General features: G+C 45.5%; 1 protein-coding gene across 3 annotated transcripts in view; it reads left to right on the top strand.

Annotated features, from left to right (window-relative positions):
* The window catches only part of ak7b (adenylate kinase 7b), a 224,280-nt gene that overhangs the window by 71,576 nt on the left and 126,533 nt on the right, over window positions 1-26,171 (top strand). For all 3 annotated transcript variants that reach the window (XM_061795579.1, XM_061795577.1, XM_061795578.1), the window contains exon 8: window positions 19,428-19,518. In XM_061795579.1, the coding sequence (XP_061651563.1) occupies window positions 19,428-19,518 (91 nt within the window). The remainder of the gene's footprint in view (window positions 1-19,427; window positions 19,519-26,171) is intronic.

The following is a 26,171-nucleotide window of genomic DNA, read 5'->3' as shown; positions in this document are numbered from 1 at the left end:
GACCATAGGTGAGGGTAGGAACGAAGATCGACCGGTAAATTGAGAGCTTCACCTTTCGGCTTAGCTCCTTCTTTACCACAACGGACCGATACAAAGTCCGCATCACTGCAGACGCTGCACCGATCCGCCTGTCGATCTCCCGTTCCATTCTTCCCTCACTCGTGAACAAGACCCCAAGATACTTGAACTCCTCCACTTGGGGCAGGATCTCATCCCCGACCTGGAGAGGGCATGCCACCCTTTTCCGACTGAGGACCAAGGTCACAGATTTGGAGGTGCTGATTCTGATCCCAGCCGCTTCACACTCGGCTGCGAACTGCTCCAGTGAGAGTTGGAGCTCACGGCTTGATGAAGCCAACAGAACCACATCATCAGCAAAAATCAGAGATACAATACTGAGGCCACAAAACCAGACCCCCTCTACGCCTTGGCTGCGCCTAGAAATTCTGTCCATAAAAGTTATGAACAGAATCGGCGACAAAGGGCAGCCTTGGCGGAGTCCAACCCTCACCGGGAACGAGTCCGACTTACTGCCGGATATGCGGACCAAACTCTGACTCCGGTCGTACAGGGACCGAACAGCCCGTATCAGGGGGTTCGGTACCCCATACTCCCGAAGCAACCTCCACAGGACTCCCCGAGGGACACGGTCGAACGCCTTCTCCAAGTCCACAAAACACATGTAGACTGGTTGGGCGAACTCCCATGCACCCTCGAGGACCCTGCCGAGGGTGGAGAGCCGGTCCACTGTTCCACGGCCAGGACGAAAACCACACTGCTCCTCCTGAATCTGTGATTCGACTTCCCGACGGACCCTCCTCTCCAGCACCCCTGAATAGACTTTACCAGGGAGGCTGAGCAGTGTGATCCCCAGGCTGAGCAGTGATCCCCTACAAAAATGTATTGTTTTTTTTAAAGAAATTTGTGATTTTTTTTCCCCCTCAGAATATGTCAGTTGAAGCCATGGAGAACCCACTCCAAGTTTCAGTTAACAATATTGGGGGCCATAAAACCTTAAACTTTGTGTTAGAACCTGGGTTGCTTGTGGCGAAATAATCCCTGCAGCAGCTCGGGTGGGGGATACGACAGTCAGCCAATCAGGTACCAGTTTCAAAGGAGCCCCATCGCTACTTATGCATCCACTCGTGCATTTTAAGTACTAGTAACACCAGCCATCCATTTTCCGTACCGCTTATTCTCACTAGGGCCATGGATGCGCTGGAACCTATCCCAGCTGACTCTGAGCGAGAGGTGTGGTACACCCTGAACTGGTTGCCAGCAAATAGAAACTAACAACCAGTCACACTCAACAGTCACACCTACGGGCAATATAGAGTTTCCAATTAATCTACCGTGCATGTTTTTCGGATGTGCATGCAAACTCCACACAGGCGAGGGCGGATTTGAACCCTGGTCCTCAGAACTGTGAGGCAAATGTGCTAACCAGTTGTCCACCGTGCCGCCCGTACTAGTAACTGTTACTGCTAATTTTGCAAGTTCTGTTTGTTGTTTGTTGTCTGTTTGTTGTCTGTTGAATGAAGCCGCAGTCGTGGTTGTGTCAGAGTGTTTGTCTGACTGCAAAAAGTCTAGAGACCTCTATTTTGATCTGAGGGAATGACGTCTACAGGAATACAGATTTTTATGGGATGAGTTTTCATTAACATTATTTGTGTTACATTTGTGTTTATTTGAAATTTTGACAACGATGAAAATGTTCCTCTGGTTGTTAGCGCAAATCTGACTGCAAATACAAATCAAATACAGTTAAAAGATAAAATGTATTTGAATCCTCAAGCAACACCTCTCAGATGAAAAGAGTATCAAGTGGATATAATAAAACCAAATAGCATGCATGTCATACCACAGCCTGGGGGCAACATCCGGCCCGCCACATCATTTTATGTGAAAGCAAATCATTTGCGTCAACCTGTGGCGTTGCTGGGCCTATTTCAACCCCCCATTGCCAGACCCTCAGAGGAAGTCTGGTGGGCATCCGGGACACTATATATGAGGTGCTTGGCGGGGACAGTCAGGAGGTCAGCCAGGACACCAAGTGCAAGGGTTCTTACTTGGGTGTTCAGGTGGACGGCCATGATACCGGACCCTACGACGTTGCAGGGGCCAGACACGAAGTTTTGATGGCGGCCACAGAACGTACACCGCATGGACTGCTGGGCAAGTTGTGACATGGACAGATGACTGACGTGGCACTCCGTGCTGCCCAGTCAAGACGTGGGTGTGAACGCCGTACACCCCTGGAGCAATGCCGGGTGACGGCCTTTGCTCGTACGGCTCTCGTACTTTGTTCAGCAGCTGCCACCGGAGCAGGGTCGAGGTCGGGTGGCAGGCTTGAGTGGCGGCAGCTGGACGAGCGCCACCGGAGCAGGGTGGGATGACAGCTGTTGGACGAGTGCCACTGGAGCTGGAACGGGAGCCTGCAGCCGCCAAGGCAGGAACAGGAGCCTTCAGCTGCCGAGGCGCAGAGACTGAAGCTTGCAGCTGCTGCGGTGCAGAGATGGCATCTGCATTTGTCTTTTCAGCCTGCCGCCATAGAGGTTGAGGAGCACAGGAAACGAGGGGCAGAGTGTGGAGGAACCAGAGAAGGTGAACTAGAAAACACGGGTGGTACAATATAAGGTGCAGAAATTGGCACAGAAGGAGATGATCTGGAGGCAGGTTTAGAAGAACGTGACTTGGTCATGGGTGCAAAATAATGTGGTGTGGAACGAGGACGTGACGAGACAGGCATGGAATGAAGTGTGGAAACAGGTTAAAGGTGAAGTGGCTCGGAAACAGGGGCAGTGACGACAAAACTGAATCTTTCTATAAGTGCCTCCATTGGCCACCACCCGGAGGTCCCGTATAGATGGCCAAACAGGTTAAAGACTCAGACCCTGCCGGTGGGTGTTAGTGGACACCTTCGAGTTGGCAGTTCTAAAACATCCGGGTGACAGGGTTGTGCCAAATTAGGTCCACGTAAACAACCCGCCGCCTACTTTCAGCTTTGCAGTTGCTTCTTGACCTTTCCAGAGTGTCAACCTTGTCACCCAATTCAGCAGGACCAAAGAGGCATTTTTTTTTACTTCCCAGTAGTAGCATCTGAGAGCCCAGCATATTTCACTCTTCAGTTAGAAGATGAAGAACAAAACATAACTCATGAGGAACAAGGCACAATATCAATTACTTACAATGCTAATATTCCACAGTCCTTCTTGGGTTGATTCATTCGGTCAAGGGTTTTGTTTTTTGTGGTGTCATTAATGTACACACGCGGCACAGTGGACGACTGGTTAGAGCGTCTGCCTCACAGTCCTGAGGACCGGGGTTCAATTCCTGGCCCCGCCTGTGTGGAGTTTGCATGTTCTCCCCGTGCCCGGGTGGGTTTTCTGCGGGCACTCCAGTTTCCTCCCACATCCCAAGAAACATGCATGGTAGGTTCATTGAAGACTCTAAATTGCCCGTAGGTGTGAATGTGAGTGCGAATGGTTTTGTTTATATGTGCCCTGCGATTGGCTGGCAACCAGTTCAGGGTGTACCCTGCCTTCTGCCCGATAGGCTCCAGCACTCCCGCGACCCTTGTGAGGATAAACGGCTCAGATGGATGGATGGATGGATGTACACACAGCACCCCATATTGATGGGAAAAAATTAATTGTTGAAATTTTTGCAGATTTATTAAAAAGGAATAACTGAAATATCACACAGCTGTAAGTATTCAGACCCTTTGTTCAGTATTTAGTAGAACCACCCTTTTCAGCTAATACAGCCATGAGTCTTTTTGGGAACGATTCAACAAGTTTTTCACACATGGATTTGGGGATCGTTTGCCTTTCCTCCCTGCATATCCTCTCCAGTTCTGTCAGGTTGGATGGTGAACATTTTTGGACAGCCATTTTCAGGTATCTCCAGAGATGCTCAATTGGGTTTAAGTCAAGGCTCTGGCTGGGCCATTCAAGAACAGTCACGGAGTTGTTCTGAAGCCACTTTTAAAACATCTGCAAAAATTTCAACAATTCCATTTTTTTTTGCCAGTATGGCTTGCTGTGTGCACATTAATGAGGTAAAAATGAACTTAAATGATTTTAGCAAATGGCTGCACTATAACAAAGAGTGAAAATTTTTAAGAGGTCTGACTACTTTCCGTACCCACAATATGTATAAATGTATGAGTCATTTTAATAAAAAAAAATAAAAATATTTTCAAATAAATTTCCCCCTTTAAGCTTCCTGCTGTGGCCGCTTCAGTTTGCCTTGCACTGGCGAATCGAATTCACGTCGGTCTCCTGTGATCGGGGGGGCCGTTCCTCCTAGTCACGCCCTTCCAGGTCTCACTGTCATTGCCCACGTGAGCATTGAAGTCCCCCAGCAGAACGATGGAGTCCCCAGCGGGAGCGCTCTTCAGCACCCCCAACAAGGACTCCAAAAAGGGTGGGTACTCTGAACTGCTGTTTGGTGCATAGGCACAAACAACAGTCAGGACCTGTCCCCCCACCTGAAGGCGGAGTGAGGCTACCCTCTCGTCCACCGGGGAGAACCCCAACTTACAGGCACCGAATCGGGGAGCAATAAGTATACCCACACCTTCTCACCGCCTCTCACCGTGGGCAACTCCAGAGTGGAAGAGAGTCCAACCCCTCTCGAGAGAACTGGTACCAGAGCCCAAGCTGTGCGTGGAGGCAAGTCCGACTATATCTAGTCGGAACTTCTCGACCTCACAGACCAGCTCGGGTTCCCTCCCTGCCAGAGAGGTGACATTCCACGTCCCGAGAGCCAGCTTTTATAGCCGGGGATCAGATCGTCAAGGTCCCCGCCTTCGGCCACCGCCCAGCTTGCAGTGCACCCGACCTCTATGGCCCCTCCCACAGGTGGTGAGCCCATGGGATGGGGGACCCACGTTACCCTTTCGGGCTGTGCCCGGCCGGGCCCCATGGGTGCAGGCCCGGCCACCAGGCGCTCGCCTTCGATCCCCATCTCCAGGCCTGGCTCCAGAGGGGAGCCCCGGTGACCTGTCTGGGCAAGGGAAACCTGAGTCCATTTTTTGTCGTCATCATAAGGGCCGTGCTTTGTCTGGTCCCTCACCTAGGGCCTGTTTGCCATGGGTGACCCTGCCAGGGGCATAAAGCCCCAGACAACTTAGCTCCTAGGATCATTGGGACACACAAACCCCTCCACCACGATAAGGTGACAGCTCAAGGAGGGGTAAATAAACAATAATACAATGAAATCCATCCATCCATCCATTTTCTGAGCCGCTTCTCCTCACAAGGGTCGCGGGATACAATGAAATCCTTTTACGTTAACACAAAGTAATACTAAATTATCTACTTACATGTAATGTCAAAGGTAAAAACACACAACAAGCAACCTGTTGTTGAATTGTTATAATTAGTTAGATTGCTGTTTGCGGGAGAGGTTGGAGCGGAGGCGGAATGTGCTCCAATGTAATTGATTTTATTTGTCTTCGTATTGTTGTATTATTCTATAGGATGATGGCACTGAGAGTGCTGCATTAAAAATAATATGAATACATTGAATTTATTTGGGATCCATTATGTTGAATGAATAATGGCTAGTGATGAGATTGATCAATTCCATCTTTATAGGTAGACAGAAAACTGTCGCGGTGAAAAAAGAATATCGTTGAATAATTCATGTTAGTATGTCAGCGAATGCCTAATTACATTACTAATAAAAACATGGACCCTTCCCATGGGCTCACCTCCTGTGGGAGGGGCCATAGGGGTCGGGTGCAGTGTAAGCTCGGCGGTGGTCGAAGGCAGGGACCTTGGCGATCCGATCCCCAGCTACAGAAGCTGGCTCTAGGGACGTGGAATATCACCTTTCTGGCAGGGTGTGCGAGGTCGTGAAGTTCCGACTTGATATAGTCGGGTTCGCCTCCACACACAGCTTGGGCTCTGGTACCAGTCCTCTTTCGAGGGGTTGGACTCTCTTCCACTCTGGAGTTGCCCATGGTGAGAGGCGCCGAGCAGTTGTGGGTATACTGATTGCCCCCCGGCTTGGTGCCTCTACATTGGTGTTCACCCCAGTGGGGGGACGGGTCCTGACTGTTGTTTGTGCCTATGCACCAAACAGCAGTTCAGAGTACCCACCATTTTTGGAGTCCTTAGAAGGGGTGCTGGAGAGCGCTCCCGCTGGGGATTCCATCGTTCTGCTGGGGGACTTGAATGCTCACGTGGGCAATGACAGTGAGACCTGGAAGGGCATGACTTGGAGGAACGGTTCCCCCGATCAGAACCCGAGCGGTGCTCTGTTATTGGACTTCTGTGTTCATCACGGAATGTCCATAACGAACACCATGTTCAAGCATAAGGGTGTCCACACATGCACTTGGCACCAGGACACCCTAGGTCGCAGTTCGATGATCGACTTTGTGGTTGTGTCATCGGACTTGCGGCCGCGTGTCTTGGATACTCGGGTGAAGAGAGGTGCGGAGCTGTCAACTGATCACCACCGAGAGGTGAGTTGGCTCCGATGGTGGGGGAAGATGCCGTTCTGACGTGGCAGGTCCAAACGTATTGTGAGGGTCTGCTGGGAACGTCCGGCAGAATTCCCCGTTAGGAGTTTCAACTCCCACCTCCGACAGAACTGAGCTCACGTTCCAGGGGAGGCGGGGAACATAGAGTCCGAGCGGACCATGTTCCGCACCTCCATTGCTGAGGCGGCCGACTGGATATGTGGCCGTAAGGTGGTCGGTGCCTGTCGTGACGGCCGGGGTTGGATGAGATTCGCCCGGAGTCCATAAACGCTCTGGATGTTGTGGGACTGTCCTGTTTGACACGCCTCTGCAACATCGCGTGGACATCGTGGATAGTGCCTCTGGATTGGCAGTCTGGGGTGGTGGTCCCCTTTTTTAAGAAAGGAGGGTGTATTCCAACTACAGGCGGATCACACTCCTCAGCCTCCCTGGTAAGGTCTATTCAGGGGTGCTGGAGAGGAGGGTACGTCAGGAAGTTGGATCTCAGATTCAGGAGGAGCAGTGTGGTTTTTGTCCTGGCCGTGGAACAGTGGACCAGCTCTACACCCTTGGCAGGGTCCTCGAGGGTGCATGGGAGTTCGCCCAACCAGTGTGTTTTGTGGACTTGGAGAAGACGTTCGACCGTGTCCCTCGGGAGGTCCTGTGCTCGGGGTGCTTCGAGCTGTTCGGTCCCTGTACGACCGGAGTCTGAGTTTGGTCCGCATCTCCGGCAACAAGGCATAGAGGGGGTCCAGTTTGGTGGCCTCAGTATTGCATCTCTGCTTTTTGCAGATAATGTGGTTCTGTTGGCTTCATCAAGCTGTGACCTCCAAATCTCACTGGAGCAGTTGGCAGCTGGGTGTGAAGCGGCTGGGATGGGAATCAGCACCTCCAAATCTGACACCATGGTTCTCAGTCGGAAAAGGGTGGCGTGCCCTCGCCAGTTCGGGGATGAGATCCTGCCCCAAGTGGAGGAGTTCAAGTATCTTGGGGTCTTGTTCACGAGTGAGGGAAGAATAGAACGGGAGATTGACAGGCGGATCGTTGCAGCGTCTGCAGTGATGCGGACTTTGTATCGATCTGTTGTGGTAAAGAAGGAGCTAAGCCGAAAGGCGAAGCTCTTGATTTACCAGTCGATCTACGTTCCTACCCTCACCTATGGTCATGAGCTGTGGGTCGTGACCGAAAGAACAAGATCCCGGATACAAGCGGCCGAAATGAGTTTCCTCCGCAGGGTGTCTGGGCTCTCCCTTAGAGATAGCGTGAGAAGCTCAGTCATCCGGGAGGATCTCTTAGTAGAGCCGCTGCTCCTCCACATCGAGAGGAGCCAGATGAGGTGGCTGGGGCATCTGATTCGGATGCCTCCCCGGTGAGGTGTTCCGGGAACGTTCCACTGGGAGGAGACCCCGGGGACAACCCTGGACACGCTGGAGAGACTACATCCTTCGGCTGGCCTGCAAATGCCTCTGGATCCCCCCGGAAGAGCTGGATGAAGTGGCTGGGGAGAGGGAAGTCTGGGCATCCCTGCTAAAGCTACTGCCCCCGCGCCCCGACCTTGGATAAGCGGTAGAAAAGGGATGGATGGAAAAAAAAATGCTGGGTGTGTAAGCTTTGTCTAGCCTACATAGAGAGTTGTCCATCATAAAATTATATGACCCCTCTTTAATGGTAATTTCCCCCCGTTTAAATTCACAAAGGTTGTGTCTGGGCATGTTAAACAGCCTATGAGAGAGGGCCATCCTTATCTCATGCCTTGTCATACAACACACTTGTTACACTTCAGACATATCCGTACACTTGTCCACTTTCTCTGGTCAAGCCCCTTGCTCCACCCATTCCGGGCGTGTGTTTGCCCGCATTCATCCCTCGATTTGTATTTCAAGCACTGACACGGTAAGAAACCCCTCGTGAATACTATTGAACAGTTTTAATGTTAAAAAGATGTTTTGCTGTGCTTTAAAATACCCAGCCTCTCGCTCCTGATCTTGCACAGATACACTCGCATGCACGGTCTTTGGGAGTGGTGTTGACACTTTAAAAAGATTGCTAATTGCTACTCTTATCAGTACTATCAAAAATATGTAATATTTATGATAGATGTGTCTGAAATGTTTTTTCGTTCTTTTAATACTGTATTGAACTAACAAACATCCAGAAAAATCCCATTTTAAAGAAACTTTCGCTGTTTCACTCCCATTCAACCCCTCCCAGATGTGCGCGTGCACCCAAAACACCCCTGCTGGTGCCTTCCTCATTCCAGGAAACACTATTAGTTTATGATAGACAATATTGTAACCTGGCAAGTTTTGCGACTCTCTGCTGTAATAGTTAGTTGTATTGTATAACCTAAGCTGTTTTAACAAAACCCGCCTTCCCTCCTCCCTTTGTTCGTAGAAACAGAATCAGAATCAGAATCATCTTTATTTGCCAAGTATGTCCAAAAAACACACAAGGAATTTGTCTCCGGTAGTTGGAGCCCCTCGAGTACGACAACAGACAGTCAATTGACAGAGAACACTTTTGAGACATAAAGACATTGACAAAAAACATTCACTGATAAAATCCCATTTTCAAGAAACTTTCGCTGTTTCACTCCCATTCAACCCCTCCCAGATGTGCCCGTGCACCCAAAACACCCCTGCTGGTGCCTTCCTCATTCCAGGAAACACTATTAGTTTATGATAGACAATATTGTAACCTGGCAAGTTTTGCGACTCTCTGCTGAAATAGTTAGTTGTATTGTATAACCTAAGCTGTTTTAACAAAACCCGCCTTCCCTCCTCCCTTTGTTCGTAGAGACAGAATCAGAATCAGAATCATCTTTATTTGCCAAGTATGTCCAAAAAACACACAAGGAATTTGTCTCCGGTAGTTGGAGCCCCTCGAGTACGACAACAGACAGTCAATTGACAGAGAACACTTTTGAGACATAAAGACATTGACAAAAAACATTCACTGATAAAGGATTAATAGTTATCTGGTAATGCCGGTACAATTATTATTATATTTTTTTTGACAATTGTGCAAAAGATGCAGAGTCCTCTAGCACTTAGAGCAATTCGAATGACTAATATTGCAATAGTCCGGTGCAATGTCCATTGTGCAAAGGGCGCCGAGACTTCAAGGAGTGTATGCAGTTTAAAGTGACGAGTTGCGCGATAATCTGGGACAAATTTGGTTGTGCAAATCAGAATCAGAATCATCTTTATTTGCCAAGTATGTCCAAAAAACACACAAGGAATTTGTCTCCGGGAGTTGGAGCCGCTCTAGTACGACAACAGACAATCAATTGACAGAGAACACTTTGAGACATAAAGACATTGACAAAAAAAAACAGTCACTGAGCAATAAAGGGTTAATAGTAGTTATCTGGTAATGCCGGTACAGTTTTTTCTTTTTTTCTTTTGACAATTGTACAAAAATGCAGAGTCCTCTAGCACTTAGAGCAGTTTGAATGACTAATCTCGCAATAGTCCGGTGCAATGACCATTGTGCAAAGGGCCGAGACTTCAACGAGTGTACTCAGTTTAAAGTGACGAGTAGCGAGATAAACTGGGACAATGTTGATTGTGCAAATGTTGCAGATACTCCACAGTCAGTGTGCAAATGGAATAGATGCTACTCTGGCATGAGTGGCCAGTATTGGTCAACAACAGATATGCAAATAGTGCAGCGTGGCGAGACAACTACAGTGAGTACACGAGTAATATATAATTGGCCCCACAGAAATGTGACAACGAACTCAAGTCAAAAAATTGCCAGCATGTTGTAATGAAATTCTAGGTTAGGTGTTTAAGAAGTTGATCGCAAGAGGGAAGAAGCTGTTGGAATGTCTGCTTGTTCTAGTTTGCATTGATCGGTAGCGCCTACCTGAGGGAAGGAGCTGAAAGAGTGACCGGGATGTGGAGGGTCCGAGAGGATTTTGCACACTCTTGTCTTAGTCCTCAAGGGTGGGTAGGGGGGTACCGACAATCCTTTCAGCAGTTTTGATTGTCCGTTGCAGTCGGAGTTTGTCCTTTTTTGGAGCAGCACCAAAAACGACTGTGATGGAAGAACACAGGACTGATTCGATGACCGCTCTGTAGAACTGCCTCAGCAGCTCCCGTGGCAGGCCGTGCTTTCTCAGAAGCCACAGGAAGTACATCCTCTGCTGGGCCTTTTTGAGGACGGAGTTGATGTTGGTCGCCCACTTCAGGTCCTGAGAGACTGTAATTCCCAGGAACTTGAAGGTCTCGACGGTTGACACAAGGCAGCTGGACAACATGAGGGGCAGCTGTGGCGAAGGATGCCTCCTGAAGTCCACAATCATCTCTACAGTCTTGAGCGTGTTCAGCTCCAGGTTGTGTCAGCCGCACCACAGGTCCAGCCACTCCGCTTCCTGTCAATATGCAGACTCGTCACCGTCCTTGATGAGGCCGATGACAGCAGTGTCATCTGCAAACTTGAGGAGTTTGACAGCCGGATGCGCTGAGGTGCAGTCGTTCGTGTAGAGAGAGAAGGGCAGCGGAGAGAGGACACAACCTTGGGGCGCCCCAGTGTCCTTTTCAAATCTGCAGTAGAAGGTATTCAAGTCGTTGGCTAGTGTGCTATTGTTCTCAGCTTGGGGGGATCGTCGCTTGTAATTAGTCAGCAATTGGAATGCATGCCAGACTGATTTAGTCGTTAGCGCTAAACTGTTTTTCCAACTTAGATGAATAGTTCCTCTTTGCAATGTTAATTTCTTTAGTCAGCAGGTTTCTAGTGCGATTATACACAGCCCTGTCCCCGCTCTGATATGCGTCCTCCTTAGCTTGGCGTAGCTGCTTAAGTTTTGCAGTGAACCACGGCTTGTTGCTGTTGAAAGTACGAAATGACTTTGTTGGTACACACACATCTTCACAGAAACTAATATAGGATGTGACAGTGTCCATATATTCAGCCAGGCTGCCAGCTGAATTTTCAAAGACACTCCAGTCTGTGCAGTCGAAACAGCTTTGAAGTTCTATCTTTGCTTCATTGGTTCACTTTTTCACTGTTTTCACTGTAGGTTTTGCGCATTTAAGTTCTTGCCTGTACGTCGGTATAAAGTGAATTAAGCAGTGATCAGATGAGCCCAGGGCTGCACGAGTTATAGCACGGTATGCGTTATTTAGCGTAGTATAGCAGTGGTCTAAAATGTTATTTTCCCTGGTAGGACAGTCGATGTGCTGCTTGTATTTAGGGAGTTTGTGGTTGAGTTTAGCTTTGTTAATGTCCCCGAGAATAATGAGGGGTGAGTCCGGTTGTTGTTTTTCAATTTCGTTGACTTGTTCGGCGAGCATTAGCAGTGCGGCGTTCGTGTTAGCTTGAGGCGGGATGTACGCTCCAGCGAGGATGAATGATGCGAACTCACTCGACGAGTAGAATGGCTTACAGTTCAAAAACAGCGACTCCAAATGCGGGCTGCAGTGTGTGCTGAGCTCCGTGACGTCTGTACACCATTTTTCGTTGATATAGAAGCATATCCCGCCGCCTTTTGTTTTTCCCGATAACTCCGCGATGCGGTCCGCTCGGTGAAGATGAAAACCCGGAAACATGACGGTGCCATCGGGTACAGCGTCGCAGAGCCAGGTCTCCGTAAAGCACATGGTGGCGGAACGTCTGAAGTCTTTACTGGTCTTTATCAGAAGATGAAGCTCGTCCATTTTTTTGGGTAGGGAGCGTACATTCGCGAGGTGGATCGACAGGAACGCCAATCTGTATCCTCTCTTGCGGAGTTTCACCTGGATGCCGGCTCACTTCCCTCTGTGGCGTTGCCTCCGCCTCCATGCGCCGAAAACCGCGGACGCCGCTCCGGTGAGTAACTCGGGGAAAAAACTGGGCGGATTTGCGAAAGTTGGCGAAAGAAAGTCCGGAGTAGCCTCCTTGATGGTTAGCAAGTCTCGGCTTGTGTAAGTGAGTCGTGTAATGTCTCCAAAGACGAAAGAAAAACACAGAAACAAAAACAATACTAGAGAGCGCGTAACTGAGGCGACCACACTGGTAGGCGCCATCTTGGAATCCTTCACGCGAGACAGTCACGCGTGGAATCAGTATCATATACTGTCAGATTATATATGTTTGCTAATATACATTGGGCCAGCAAATGAGTGCAAGCCTGTATTGGCTTTTATGCGTAGAAAACATTTGTGTGACCTTTTAAGCTCTACTTTGCCTCCATCTTATTGACAAATTGTGGTTGTACATGACTAGTTTTGTTGTTGTTGTTTTTGTCCTTTTCGGCTATTAGGTCAAGCAGAATGGAAAATTGGTATCCCTTTTTTGCCGGAACAGTTTTATTGTGTCACAGTGGAGTTTGTAAGCTTCCGCTGTGGTATTATAATTGAGGTTTATTGAGAATCAGACTTGACCTTTCGAACAGAAAAAAGTTTCTCGAAGGGAGAGAGAAATAAAGACAAAAGACAAAGCACTAATTGTAAACAGGATGAGAGAAGTAAATCATTACATTATCTCCAACAATGAAACATTAATATGAGTGTTGCATGGGGCTGTAGTGCTACACCCTGTGAGGGAATGACAGGACAAGACAGAACAGGACAAGGACAAAGACAAACATGCACAAAGACAAACAGAAGTGTCCTGTAATTGCTGTGGCCGCACCATGGCGGCTAAGGAGCCCACCTAATCAATCGAGGGGCGGGAACAGGCTCAGGGGTCCTCCCAAGAGCAGCCCAGCGGACGGGACACGTCCCACACCGAGGGACCCAGGGCAGTCCGCGAGCCCCACCGTGGCGCCCCGACAACCGGCCACCCAGTGGGGGCCACAGGGACCCAATGCCACCCCCCCAGCCAACCACCCCACACCACCCACTGCCCCACATGCCCAAATCTCAATTTTAGTTGTCAACTTTATAATGTTGAGTACACCTGCTATATACATTCACCATCATGTAAGTGTATTTTTTAACTTAAAAAAATATTAAAAGGTGTTTGTAGTGCTTTAATTCTGTATTGAACAAACAAACAACCATGTACAGTACCTTTAATATTGAGTGCACATTTGTATTGGCTTGTGAGTTTTTAAAGACAGCTCCTGATCCTAAGCATACGTCATCGCTACTGCGATTTATTATGATCTTTACCATTTAATTGTTCATGCTAGCACAAGAGATTTAACCAGCCTCTTCCAACCAATGTTTGTCTGTCCTTTGTTTTGCTTTTCCCCTACATTGTTCCCTTGTAGATTCCCCCTGGTAGGTCTCATAAAATTTTTGATGAAGATTCACTACCTGTATCATTTATGTGTGTTTGGCTTCGACAAAAGACCTCTGGTTATCGAGAACTCTTATCTAATTCATGTAGAAACCTTCAGATTACGAGACTGATGAAAGGTTTGTCATCGCTTTCTCCTAAATGTTATACATATAAAAAGTGATGTGGTCCCCCTTTACGAGCCAAAATAGCTTGATTCATTACGCTGAAACTTAAAATTACGGTAAACCGGAAGTAACGGAGGCGTCGCTTCTGGCTTATTCTTTTCTCCTAAATTAATTAAAAAAACATATTTGACCAATATACGCTACACTAGTGTATATTGCATTACTTCTGGTTTACCGTAATTTTAAGTTTAATTTTTAAAATCAAACGAATGTCTCAAAAATGGCACCACGTCACTTTTTATAAGTATAAATTTTGGAGAAATGACGAGAAACCCTTTTTTATCAATATCATAATCTGAAGGTTGCTACACTATGAAATTTTGAGTTGTAGATGATAGAGATTTACTTCAACTCAGAACACACACATAAAATACAACCAAGAGTGGAATTTTATGGTATATTTAATGACGTTGAAATGGATCTAAAGGGAACACACAAAAGGGGTCTAACTAAACAAAGAAAATAACACTAATAATGGTAAAAAGGGAGGAAAATCGGCATACGAAAAGGGGAATATGGTGTGAGTTAAGAGTTAAATACCTCAGAGGCGGGGCAAGGCTAAGATGGATTGTCGACTTGGAGAAGACCACACCCATCAGCCTGAATCTTGTCTACAAATTTGATCAACTGGGTTTAAAATCATATTAATCTACAACACTCCCAACTTTGTACTCTCACGCATAGAATCATTGTTTAAACTTTGGTCTTGGCAGATCAGTTGCTTATTGTTCAATACAACATTTCGTACCCTTTTGATTTCAAATCACGAGGAACAGCTTTCACAATCTTGCAGTGGACCTGTCAAACTGAGAATAGTGACACAGACACCAAGGCATACATTTGGAATATTTCTACAGCATTTGTAAGATATCAAAACAGACATTTTATCTTCAGTTAATAAACATTCAAAGGCGAGTCCACGGGTTGGCGCATGCAGTTCCTCTCAACGCCAGTGGGTGGTGCCTCACGTGCATGTTTGAATATTAACCACATAGTCTTCTTGGAGTGAAGGTCCCTCAACCTTTTGGTCGGGGAAGGAGTCTTTTGAAGCCAGGAATCAATATTTGACGTACACCAGGCATTCTCCTAGTGGCCGTCTCACAGCAAGGCAGCGTGGAGGAGTGGGGTCATCAAGTGGTTGGAAGTCCCTGTGGCACCTCAGTTTGTGAGGCGCATGTCCGCTACATATCCCCCCTTCGTCGGCGAGAGTCCGGCTCGATGGAGGGTCTCGGCGATGTTTCCTTGGAAGGCGGCACAGGTTGGCAGTTACACACAGCAATGCAGTTACCAGAGTACAACATTAGTGCATATCAACCCCCCCCCCCCCCACCCCCCCCCCCCTTTATGGCTATTACAGGTGTCCATGACAGCTTCTTATTCAATGTGTGTGCCTGTATGTGAATATAGATGCCAATGTTATTTCTATGTGGTGAGGTCAAGAGATTCTGCAGTTGAGAAAAACGGGGGAAAATAATACCACGAACGTTAACCAAGAGTCTTTGTAGTGCTCTTCAAAAATAAGACAAAGAGGAGATGAGAAGGGAAAAATAAAAAAAAATCATTCAGCCCAGCTCCTTCCAAGCAAAACAGGGGGAGTCTCCAAAAAAACAAAAAGGAAAAAAAAAACATTTCCTATTAGGGGTGAACCACTCAAATAGTAACCAAAAAGAAGAGGTTGAAAGGCAGGTGTTCTAGTCTGTACAAAGTAAAGGAAACTTTGTCTAAGTCAAAGAGGAAGCAAGGAGGTTCTGGGAACGTTCGGTGAGAGGGGGAGGACCTCCTGCACGGTTTGAGCTGGGACAGTTTCGAGCTCAGCCATTCCTTTCCACCGGAAGACATCAGGCAAGCATTGGAGTGCTGTTCTGAGCAGTGCCGCCGCTCCTGGGTCTTTCGGTAGAGCAGGGAGGCTATGCTGAAAATCATGTAGTTCTTTGTAATGGCTTTTTTGCATGCTGCCAACATGATCTTAAGCAGATACTTATCTTCCCTTAAAGTGTTTTTTGGTAGATAACCTAGGTACAGTGCCACGCAGAAGAACATGTAGTGGTAGTCCACAATTTTCACAATTTTACACACATTATCCCGGAAAGAAAACACTTTCGGACAGAGCCGGAATAAAGGCAAGTGGTCTAAATTAAGCGCACCACATTGGCACCAACAGGGCTGTGTTACTTTTTAAGATATTTTTGCTTGATTTTTGGTGTGATAAAGGGAGGGGGGGGGGGGGGGGGGGGAAGGGGGGACACCCCCTTGGCAGCTGACCATAAAGGCCGCAGCCCCCTTTGTTGTGTGCGCTCTTGTTCGACCAACTTGCTGAAGACTGGCCCAGCCAGGACACCCCACCTTGCAACACGAGGTGACGAGGACACATCGGACCCTTCCCCACCGCAGGGCATCATGCCAGTGCTCCGAGCATGGGTGCCTGGGCAATCTCTGTGTGGAAGGAAGCGGGCAGCACACATCGGCTCCGAACGTCTTGCGAACAGCGACATACGGGCTCCTGCCATCCTGCCTGGGAACTTTTTGTTTTTCCTGCTCTTCTTTTTTTTCCCTTCCTCCACCTGTTCTCCGTGCGGACCGGACCGGCCAAACATTCGGAAGCTCGACCAGCCTGCATAAATTGCGTTCCACACACATAAGTCCAACTCACGTTCGACTCACGTTCGACATGCTCAGTCCCAACCTCACATCACAATTCAGTCTCCTTTGCTAGTGTTTGTTTGTGTGTTTTTTTTATTTTTTATTTATTGTTTCCCTGTAGATTTCCATGTTAGATCTCATTAAATTTTCTATAAAAATTCACTATCTGTATCATTTGTGTGTGTTTGGGTGCGACAAAAGACCTCTGGTTATTGAGAACTCTTATCTAATTCATATACCAACCTTCAAATTACGAGACTGAAAAAAGGTTTGTCATCACTTTGTCCTGAAGTTTTATACATCTAAAAGTGACATAGTGACCCTTTATGAGACAAAATAGCTTGAGTTATAACGCTGAAACTTAAAATCATGCTAGACCAGAAGTAACACACGTGTCGCTTCCGACTTAATCTTTTTCCAAATTAATTAAATTTTTAGTTAACCCTCACATTCGCTACACGTATATTGGTGTTGGATAAAACTTAGTTTATTTAAGAAATAAATTCGTCGAAGATGAACGCCTGCGTTCACTTCTGGGTTAGTTCAATTTACGTTTTAACGTCACAATCAAACTGTCTCGTAAAGGACACCACGTCTCTTTTTTTATATGTATAAAATTTAGGAAAAGTGACGAAAAAACTCTATCACTCTCATAATCTGAAGGTTGCTACATTTAGGAAATACGAGTCCTCGATTTCAGAGGTTTTATTATTAAACTTAAAACACTCAAAAACCACAACAAGGAGTGGAATTTTATAGAATATTTAATGAAATCCACAAGGGATCTATAGGGAAACACACACAGGAGTCTAACTACAAAAATAAAAAAAATACTAATAAGGCTAATAGAAAGAAACTGGCATATGTAAAGAAAGAAGGATATCGTGTGTGGCTGGAATAGGCGTGAATAGGTTATACCGTGTTGAGTTAGTACAACGTTGGAACTTGTGTGAAGCTGGTATTTTACCTCAAAATTTGTGGGCAATAATTTTGCACATTCTGGGAACGATTGTTGTGCTACTCACGACCGTAGATCAGCTGGTCTTTGGGGATGGTCTTTCTGCTCGCATCTCAGAAAGAAAACGAAGCAGGTTTGGTTGAAGAAGAAGATGCACATAAATAAAAGAAAAACAGGCGGGAGAAGAAAAAGGGAAGTTGTTCGTCACACTTTTGTTAGGAGAATATGCATCTCGTCCTGCCTTTCCAGGGACTCGCTAGTAATTCCACAGCGATCATGCTTGGCAGGACGCGTATCTGGTTCTTTTAGAACCGCGTGTTCGAACAAAGAAAATAAAAGGGGAGGGGGGGTGGCAGCATGGCGGAGCTGTACCTAGGTAACCCTCAGCATGAAGAACCAAGAGGGAGACGAACCAAAAAGCCAAGAGGAGGTGGGAATCAAAGGTTAAATACCCAGGGGGCATGTCTAAGGGACGGAGAAACTGGAGAAAGACCATGCACATCGACTTGAATTTCGGTCACCAATTTAGCCATAAAAATGGTGTTAACAATCATATATTAATATAAAATAATCCTAACTTTGTACTCTTACTCATAGATCAAGTATATAGAATGATTGTTTAAACTTGAGTCTTGGCAGATCAACTGCTTATTCTTCAATCCAACATTTCGTACTGTTTGGCTTCAAATCAAGATGAACATTTCTCAAAGTCTCGCAGCTGGACCTGTAAAGCTGAAACAATGACACAGACATCAAGACATACATTTGGAATATTTCTGCAGAGTTTGTAAAATATCAAAACAGACATTTATCTTCAGTTAGAGAAACTTCGAATGAGAGTCCACAGGTTTGCAGTAACTCTCAAACACCAGCGGGTGTCGCCTGTATCCCAGCAATTATTACAGCAGTCCTTGCATGAATTTCAAAGGAGCGAATAGTCCTTTGAAATCTTATCTTGGGATGCATTGACCAGCGGGTTTTCAAACTTTGGTTTGGAATCTTGAAACCTGCGCACCACGGTGGGGTCTGTAATGACTGGAAGCCCAGGTTTCTCAGGGAACTGTTAATTAATTGAAAGTCTGTGTGAGATAAATTAGGCATCCCTGTGACTGTCTTGCACAGCAGGGCAACTTGGGAGAATGCAGTTTATCAAGTTGTTGGTGGTGGGGGTGCAGTGACAACCGGGCCATCGTCACAATGCATACATAACCATTCAGCCTCTTTAATATTTACCCCAAGTAAATAAATAAATATTTCTCTTTCTCATCTCTGCTTGATATACAGTATATAGTATTCCCCTTCCATTAAATAATGGTATAATGTGGAGATTATTTTTTTCGGCTTTGATTTGTAGACACCCATTACAGTTTTCAATTCACTTCCCCTCTTGATTTATCTTGTGTTTTAGGTCTCTTTAAAAAAATAGCATTTTTCACACAAAATAAATTATCTATTTAAAGTAATAATCATGTCTTTATTGTCCCTTACAGGGTAATTAGTCTTGCAGCAGGAGCACACAAAGGACAATGTACACAATGACAATATCAGCAGTGAGAATAAAACCCTATTAAAAGTCTAAATGTTGGACACAATAAAAATCAATCAATCAAAGAAACACCATAATCACACAAGATCACTAACAATTGACTGACTACAAAACCTAGTCATGCCACCAAAGGTAGCAGCCGCCTTCCGGGCCTTTTAGGAAGCATTTGAGGAGGTGCTTGAGCATTGCCTAATGAGGATGAGCGGTATAGAAAATGGATAGGTGTAACTCTGTATTGGCAAGTAAAATTAAAGTCTCTTAATCTCAACTGTACATTGATCTTCCCAATGGCCAGAGTACTTACTGCCTGGCCTTAGTTGTACTGATGCAGCCATAGTATGAGAATGTGGCGGAGGAATTTGAAAGTGGTTTGATGTGCCATTTACTGTCCTTTTCTATCGTTCATTATAGAGTCATTCAAAAAATAATTGAGCATCAGCCCAAGCCCTATTACTTGGTAGCTGTGGACTATTCCAACAACACCATGGAGGATATTGTTAAGGTATGTATGTCACACAGAATATAATACAGTACATCCATACCATAACCATGTAAACATTAAAGGTCAGTTTGTTAGAAATCTGCTCCTCCATCTTATTTTAATATACTGTACTCAATAATACATTATAACGCGGCACAGTGGATGACTGGTTTGCACATCTGCCTCACAGTTCTGAGGACCCGGGCTTAAATCCCGCCTCGCCTATGTGGAGTTTGCATGTTTTCCCTGTGCCTGCGTGGGTATTCTCCGGGTACTCCAGTTTCCTCCCACATCCCAAAAACATGGATGGTATGGGAATTGAAGACTCTAAATTGTCCGTAGGTATGAATGTGAGTGTGAATGTTTGTTTGTTTATATGTGCCCTGCAATTAGCTGGCAACCAGTTCAGGGTGTACCCCGCCTCCTGCCCGCAGCTGGCTGGGATAGGCTCCAGCATACCTGCAATCTTAGTGAGGATAAGTGGTGGAAAATATGGATGAATACATTAAAAGGGGTGTCAAACTCGTTTTAGTTTGCAGGCCACATTCACCCCAATTTGATCTCAAGTGGGCCGGACCACAAAATTTGTGTCTTAAAAATTCATAAATAACAACTATTGTATTTTCGGAAAAAGATGTTCACATTTATTGAAAGTCTTTTTTTTAATCAAATTGTGTTGCAAATCATATGAGCAATTGGAATTCATCCATCCAGCCATTTTCTTTACCCCTTATCCACAATAGGGTCCCGGGCTGCTGGAGCCTATCCCAGCTATCTTCGGGCGGGAGGCGGGGTACACCCTGAACTGGTTGCCAGCTAATTGCAGAGCACATATAAACAAACAACCATTCACATTCACATTCATACCTACGGACAATTTAGAGTCTTCAATTCCCCTACCATCCATGTTTTTGGCATGTGGGAGGAAACTGGAGTACCCGGAGAATACCCTCGCAGGCACAGAGAAAACATGCAAACTCCACACAGGCGAGGCGGGATTTAAGCCCGGGTCCTCAAAACTTTGAGGCAGATGTGCACAGAGCCTATAACTGAATGTGGGGACTTTGAATGTTGGGACTATGACAGGAAAATCTCGGGAGTTGGTTGACATGATGATTAGGATAAAGGTTGATATATTGTGTGTCCAGGGGACCAGGTGGAAAGGCAGTAAGGCTAGAAGTTTTGGGGCAGGGTTTAAATTATTTTACCATGGTGTAGATTGGAAGAGAAATGGAGTCGGGGTTATTTTAAAAGAAGAGTTGGCTCAGAATGTCTTGGAGGGGAAAAGAGTATCAGATCGAGTAATGAGGCTGAAACTTGAAATTGAGGGTGTTATGTGTAATGTGATTAGTGGCTATGCCCCACAGGTAGGATGTGACCTTGAGGTGAAAGAGAAATTCAGAGAAAAGGAGCTAGACGAAGTAGTTCTGAGCGTCCCAGACAGAGAGAGAGTCGTAATTGGTGCAGATTGTAATGGACATGTTGGTGAAGGAAATAGGGGTGATGAAGAAGTGATGGGTAAGTACGGCATCCAGGAAAGGAACTTGGAGGGACAGATGGTGGTAGACTTTGCAACAAGGATGCAAATGGCTGTAGTGAACACTTTTTTCCAGAAGAGGCAGGAACAGTGCCAGCAGTGTGCTAGCTAGATGGAAAGAATACTTTGAGGAGTTAATGAATGAGGAAAATGAGAGAGAAGGGAGAGTAGAAGAGGCAAGTGTGGTGGACCAGGATGTGGCAATGACTAGTAAGGGGGAAGTTAGAAATGCATTAAAGAGGATGAAAAATGGAAAGGCAGTTGGTCCTGATGATATTCCTGTGGAGTTATGGAAGCATCTAGGAGAGGTGGCTGTGGAGTTTTTGACCAGCTTGTTCAATTGTATTCTAGCGCATGAGAAGATGCCTGAGGAATGGAGGAAAAGTGTGCTGGTGCCCATTTTTAAGAACAAGGGTGATGTGCAGAGCTCTGGGAACTATAGAGGAATAAAGTTGATGAGCCACACAATGAAGTTGTGGGAAAGAGTAGTGGAGGCTAGACTCAGGACAGAAGTGAGTATTTACGAGCAACAGTATGGTTTCATGCCTAGAAAGAGTACCACAGATGCATTATTTGCCTTGAGGATGTTGATGGAAAAGTACAGAGAAGGTTAGAAGGAGGTACATTGTGTGTTTGTAGATTGAGAGAAAGCCTATGACAGAGTACTGTTGGATCTATCTCACCCAACACTTATAAAAATAGACACAAAAGGAATGAAGACGCTGGTTTCTTTTGCTCATGAGGAGGGCGTATGGGAGATTGTTCAGATTACAGCCTCTCATCATGCTCTAAACAATCTCTCCCGTCGCTCCTGTATTTATTTGAAATAGGGAGGTTTTACAAGACATAACATACTAAGCTTACAAGACACAACACACTAAGGGGAGGGTTTCAAGGTGAAGACATGAGACCAACTCCTGTCACGTCCCCGGCCACGTCCTTGGTCAAGGCGCCCTTCTATCGGATGATTCCTGCTGAGTCATCTTCTTGAAGGCGAGACATCTTCCTTTCTCAAAATCGTCCATAATACTAATGCAACCTTAGCAAATAAATGATAACTTCTACAATTTATTTAACATTTCCCTCCTGTTTATCATGTATTTGCACAAATTCTCATATCATTTTACAGTCACTTCATTTCGATTTTTAACTGTAGAATCATTTTTATTAAACAAATACATTTACACTCAGAGTAAACTTGTCATACATGAATGTTGTTTTTTAAACATCGTAATCACCTGGATCAGGAAACAAATCAGGTAAAACAACATCATCATCATCATCATCATCGTGATCATTAACAACATCCAATAAAGGATACATCTGCTCCATAGGTTATCCATGGGGGTTAATTGCTGTGGTGATTAATCTACTGAATAAAGCCCGAATGCATGGGATACAACAACATCCACACAATGTCAGAATGGCTGCAAAAACAGCAATTGATATCAATATTGGTGAAATTAGGGTTTTGTATTTACCAAATACGTCCATCCAGCTGTCCCACAAGGAGGTGTCTACACCAGAGTGTTGATTGAGGGTCCGTAGACCATCGATGGCTCTGGTCAAGCTGCCATCCGAAGCAGTATTGTTTGGAATGTATGTACAACATTGTTCTCCAAACATACCGCAAACACCTCCCTCTCTTGTGAGGAGCATGTGGACAGCGATGCGGTTTTGGAATGTCATTAAAGAGGTAGCCTTGAGCTGCTCATGCACAGCTTCCAACCCACTCTGAGTCCAATTTCCTAATCTCTGTACATTGAAGTGGATATAGTTTATCCTATCAACATTTTTATGAATCGTACACCACCAGCATATGAGGTACTCAAATCCTCCTGCAACTTGGTCAGCTAATTTGTATTGATTAGGAACCCCACGAGGAACACCTATGGTGTTGATGTATGTTTTATGTTGGATAATTTTGCCCCTGCCAGGATAAATCTCTTTTTTGTCTATGTTCTAGATTTGACAACAACATTGGTGCTTTTTCCATTAAATCTTGAACAGGCATAGGGTATACAGTGGTCCTAATTTCTTGGCTTTACTAATCATGTAAAATTACTCGGTGCTACTAAAATAGAAAACATTGGTTTGTGTTTGTCTGCTTTTGTTACGGGATATATAGGATCCCATGATTTACACCTCTCAGTTGGTATCATTCAGGGTGGGACGTCCCATATACCACATAAACAAAACCAACACCATAGTAGCCAAAGTTGGTACGTAACAACCTATCGAATCTCATAACCAACGCGGGTGTGCCTTTCTGCTGAGTTCTCACTAAACGGGTTGGTGTCTTTTTTTCTTCACTGACCAGTAAGCGTTTTCAGAATCTACACATCTGACTTTTGCTCACCTTCCCTATTTGAGTACTCAGCTGAAATGACTCTTTTACAGTGTGTAAAATGAACCCACATGTTTCTTTCTGCTATTTTTTAGGGCTGTAAAGTGTCGATGTATCTGTGCCACCATCCCTCCGGTTGAGACGTGACACACCATGGCTCAATATAGCAGCCCATTGTAGGCTTTTTTTAAATTTTTTATTTTTTCTTCCCTTCTGTGCTAATGTAAATTTCATTTTGTAGTTTTGCACATTGTTTTTCCCAATAATTGCATTCTTGTTGTGGACTTTGTTGTTGCATGTCTTTTAGTGTTTGGTCATCTAAGGTTTGTTGTTCAATTTGTTTTTTTAAACCTAAAAATGGTTTATAGGCTGCTTCTTTCGCGGTTTTGTCAGCAAATGCGTTTCCTTTAGAAACCTTGTCAGTGGCAGATGTATGTGCAACACATTTACAAATTGCCACTTTTTGTGGATGTTGCACTGCGTGTAATAATTGTTTAAGTAATTCATCGTGTGTTACTGGCTTCCCTGTTGACGTAATCATTCCTCTGTTATCCCAATATTGCGCAAACACGTGAACTGTGGAATACGCATATTGGCTATCAGTATCAATTGTAACATCTTTATTTATTATTAGTTTGCATGCCTCGGTTAATGCTACTAATTCAGTAGCTTGTTCAGCCAATTCCTGACAATCATGCTGCGTGCCTTCATCAGGTAAGGGTGTTAGTGTGGCTGGATTTAAGGTTGTGCATCGCTCAACAGTCAAATGTGGTTGTGACAGCAAGATGGCCATGCAAGATAAATGTCTTGCAGGTGATAAAAACGCCATATTCGTTTGCAATAGGAGAGCAGACACTGTATGTGGGACCTTAAGAGTTAATGGATGAAATAACACAATTGTGGAACTGCTCTCCTCTGCCATTAAGGCTGCCACAACTGCTCTGACACAATGCGGTAATGCACACGTCACGCTGTCTAATTTAGTCGAAAAATAAGCTATTGGTCTTAGCTTATCACCGTATTGTTGTGTAAGTACGGAGGTCATGTAATAGCTTTTACAATCTACCATTTGAATAAATGTTTTATCATTAAATCTGGAAGGCCCAACGCAGCACTGGACACCAAATGTTGTTTAATGTCACAGAAGGCCTTTTCTGACTCTGTATTCCATTGAACAGTTGATGTCATTTTAAGGTTGTCTTCATACATTAATTTTGACAATGGTGCAACAGTTTCTGCATAGTTTGGAATCCATGCTCTACAATAATTTGTCAGACCTAAAAATGATTATTATATGTTTCTTCGTCTGTGGTTTAGGATTTTTTAAGACTAAAGCTTTCCTGTCTTCTAATATAGTCCTTCCTTCTTCTTTTCCTTTCGGCTTGTCCCGTTAGGGGTCGCCACAGCGCGTCATCCTTTTCCATGAGAGCCTATCTCCTGCATCCTCCTCTCGAACACCAACTGCCATCATGTCTTCCCTCACGACATCCATCAACCTTCTCTTTGGTCTTCCTCTAGCTCTCTTGCCTGGCAGCTCCATCCTCATCATCCTTCTACCAATATACTCACTCTCTCTCCTCTGGACGTGTCCAAACCATTGAAGTCTGCTCTCTCTAACTTTGTCTCCAAAACATCGAACCTTGGCTGTCCCTCTGATGAGCTCATTTCTAATTTTATCCAACCTGGTCACTCCGAGAGCGAACGTCAACATCTTCATTTCCGCCACCTCCAGCTCTGCTTCCTGTTTTCTCTTCAGTGCCACTGTCTCTAATCCATACATCATGGCTGGCCTCACCACTGTTTTATAAACTTTGCCCTTCATCCTAGCAGAGACTCTTCTGTCACATAACACACCTGACACCTTCCTCCACCCGTTCCAACCTGCTTGGACCCGTTTCTTCACTTCCTGACCACACTCACCATTGCTCTGGACGGTTGACCCCAAGTATTTAAAGTCCTCTACCCTTGCCATCTCTTCTCCCTGTAGCCTCATTCTTCCCCCACCACCCCTCTCATTCATGCACATATATTCTGTTTTACTTCGGCTAATCTTCATTCCTCTTCTTTCCAGTGCATGCCTCCATCTTTCTAACTGTTCCTCCAGCTGCTCCCTGCTTTCACTGCAGATCACAATGTCATCTGCAAACATCATGGTCCACGGGGATTCCAGTCTAACCTCATCTGTCAGCCTATCCATCACCACTGCAAAAAGGAAGGGGCTCAGGGCTGATCCCTGATGCAGTCCCACGTCCACCTTAAATTCTTCTGTCACACCGACAGCACACCTCACCGCTGTTCTGCTGCCCTCGTACATGTCCTGTATTATTCTAACATACTTCTCTGCCACTCCAGACTTCCGCATGCAGTACCACAGTTCCTCTCTGGGTACTCTGTCATAGGCTTTCTCTAGATCTACAAAGACACAATGTAGCTCCTTCTGACCTTCTCTGTACTTTTCCATCAACATCCTCAAGGCAAATAATGCATCTGTGGTACTCTTTCTAGGCATGAAACCATACTGTTGCTCGCAAATACTCACTTCTGTCCTGAGTCTAGCCTCCACTACTCTTTCCCATAACTTCATTGTGTGGCTCATCAACTTTATTCCTCTATAGTTGCCACAGCTCTGCACATCACCTTTGTTCTTAAAAATGGGCACCAGTACACTTTTCCTCCATTCCTCAGGCATCTTCTCACGCACTAGAATTCTATTGAACAAGCTGGTCAAAAACTCCACAGCCACCTCTCCTAGATGCTTCCATACCTCCACAGGAATGTCATCAGGACCAA

Source organism: Phyllopteryx taeniolatus, chromosome 13 (assembly GCF_024500385.1).
Source record: "Phyllopteryx taeniolatus isolate TA_2022b chromosome 13, UOR_Ptae_1.2, whole genome shotgun sequence".
NCBI classification, from domain to species: Eukaryota; Metazoa; Chordata; class Actinopteri; order Syngnathiformes; family Syngnathidae; genus Phyllopteryx; species Phyllopteryx taeniolatus.
The sequence above is the reverse complement of the archived record's forward strand: the minus strand, read 5'-3'. Positions and strand labels throughout refer to the sequence as shown.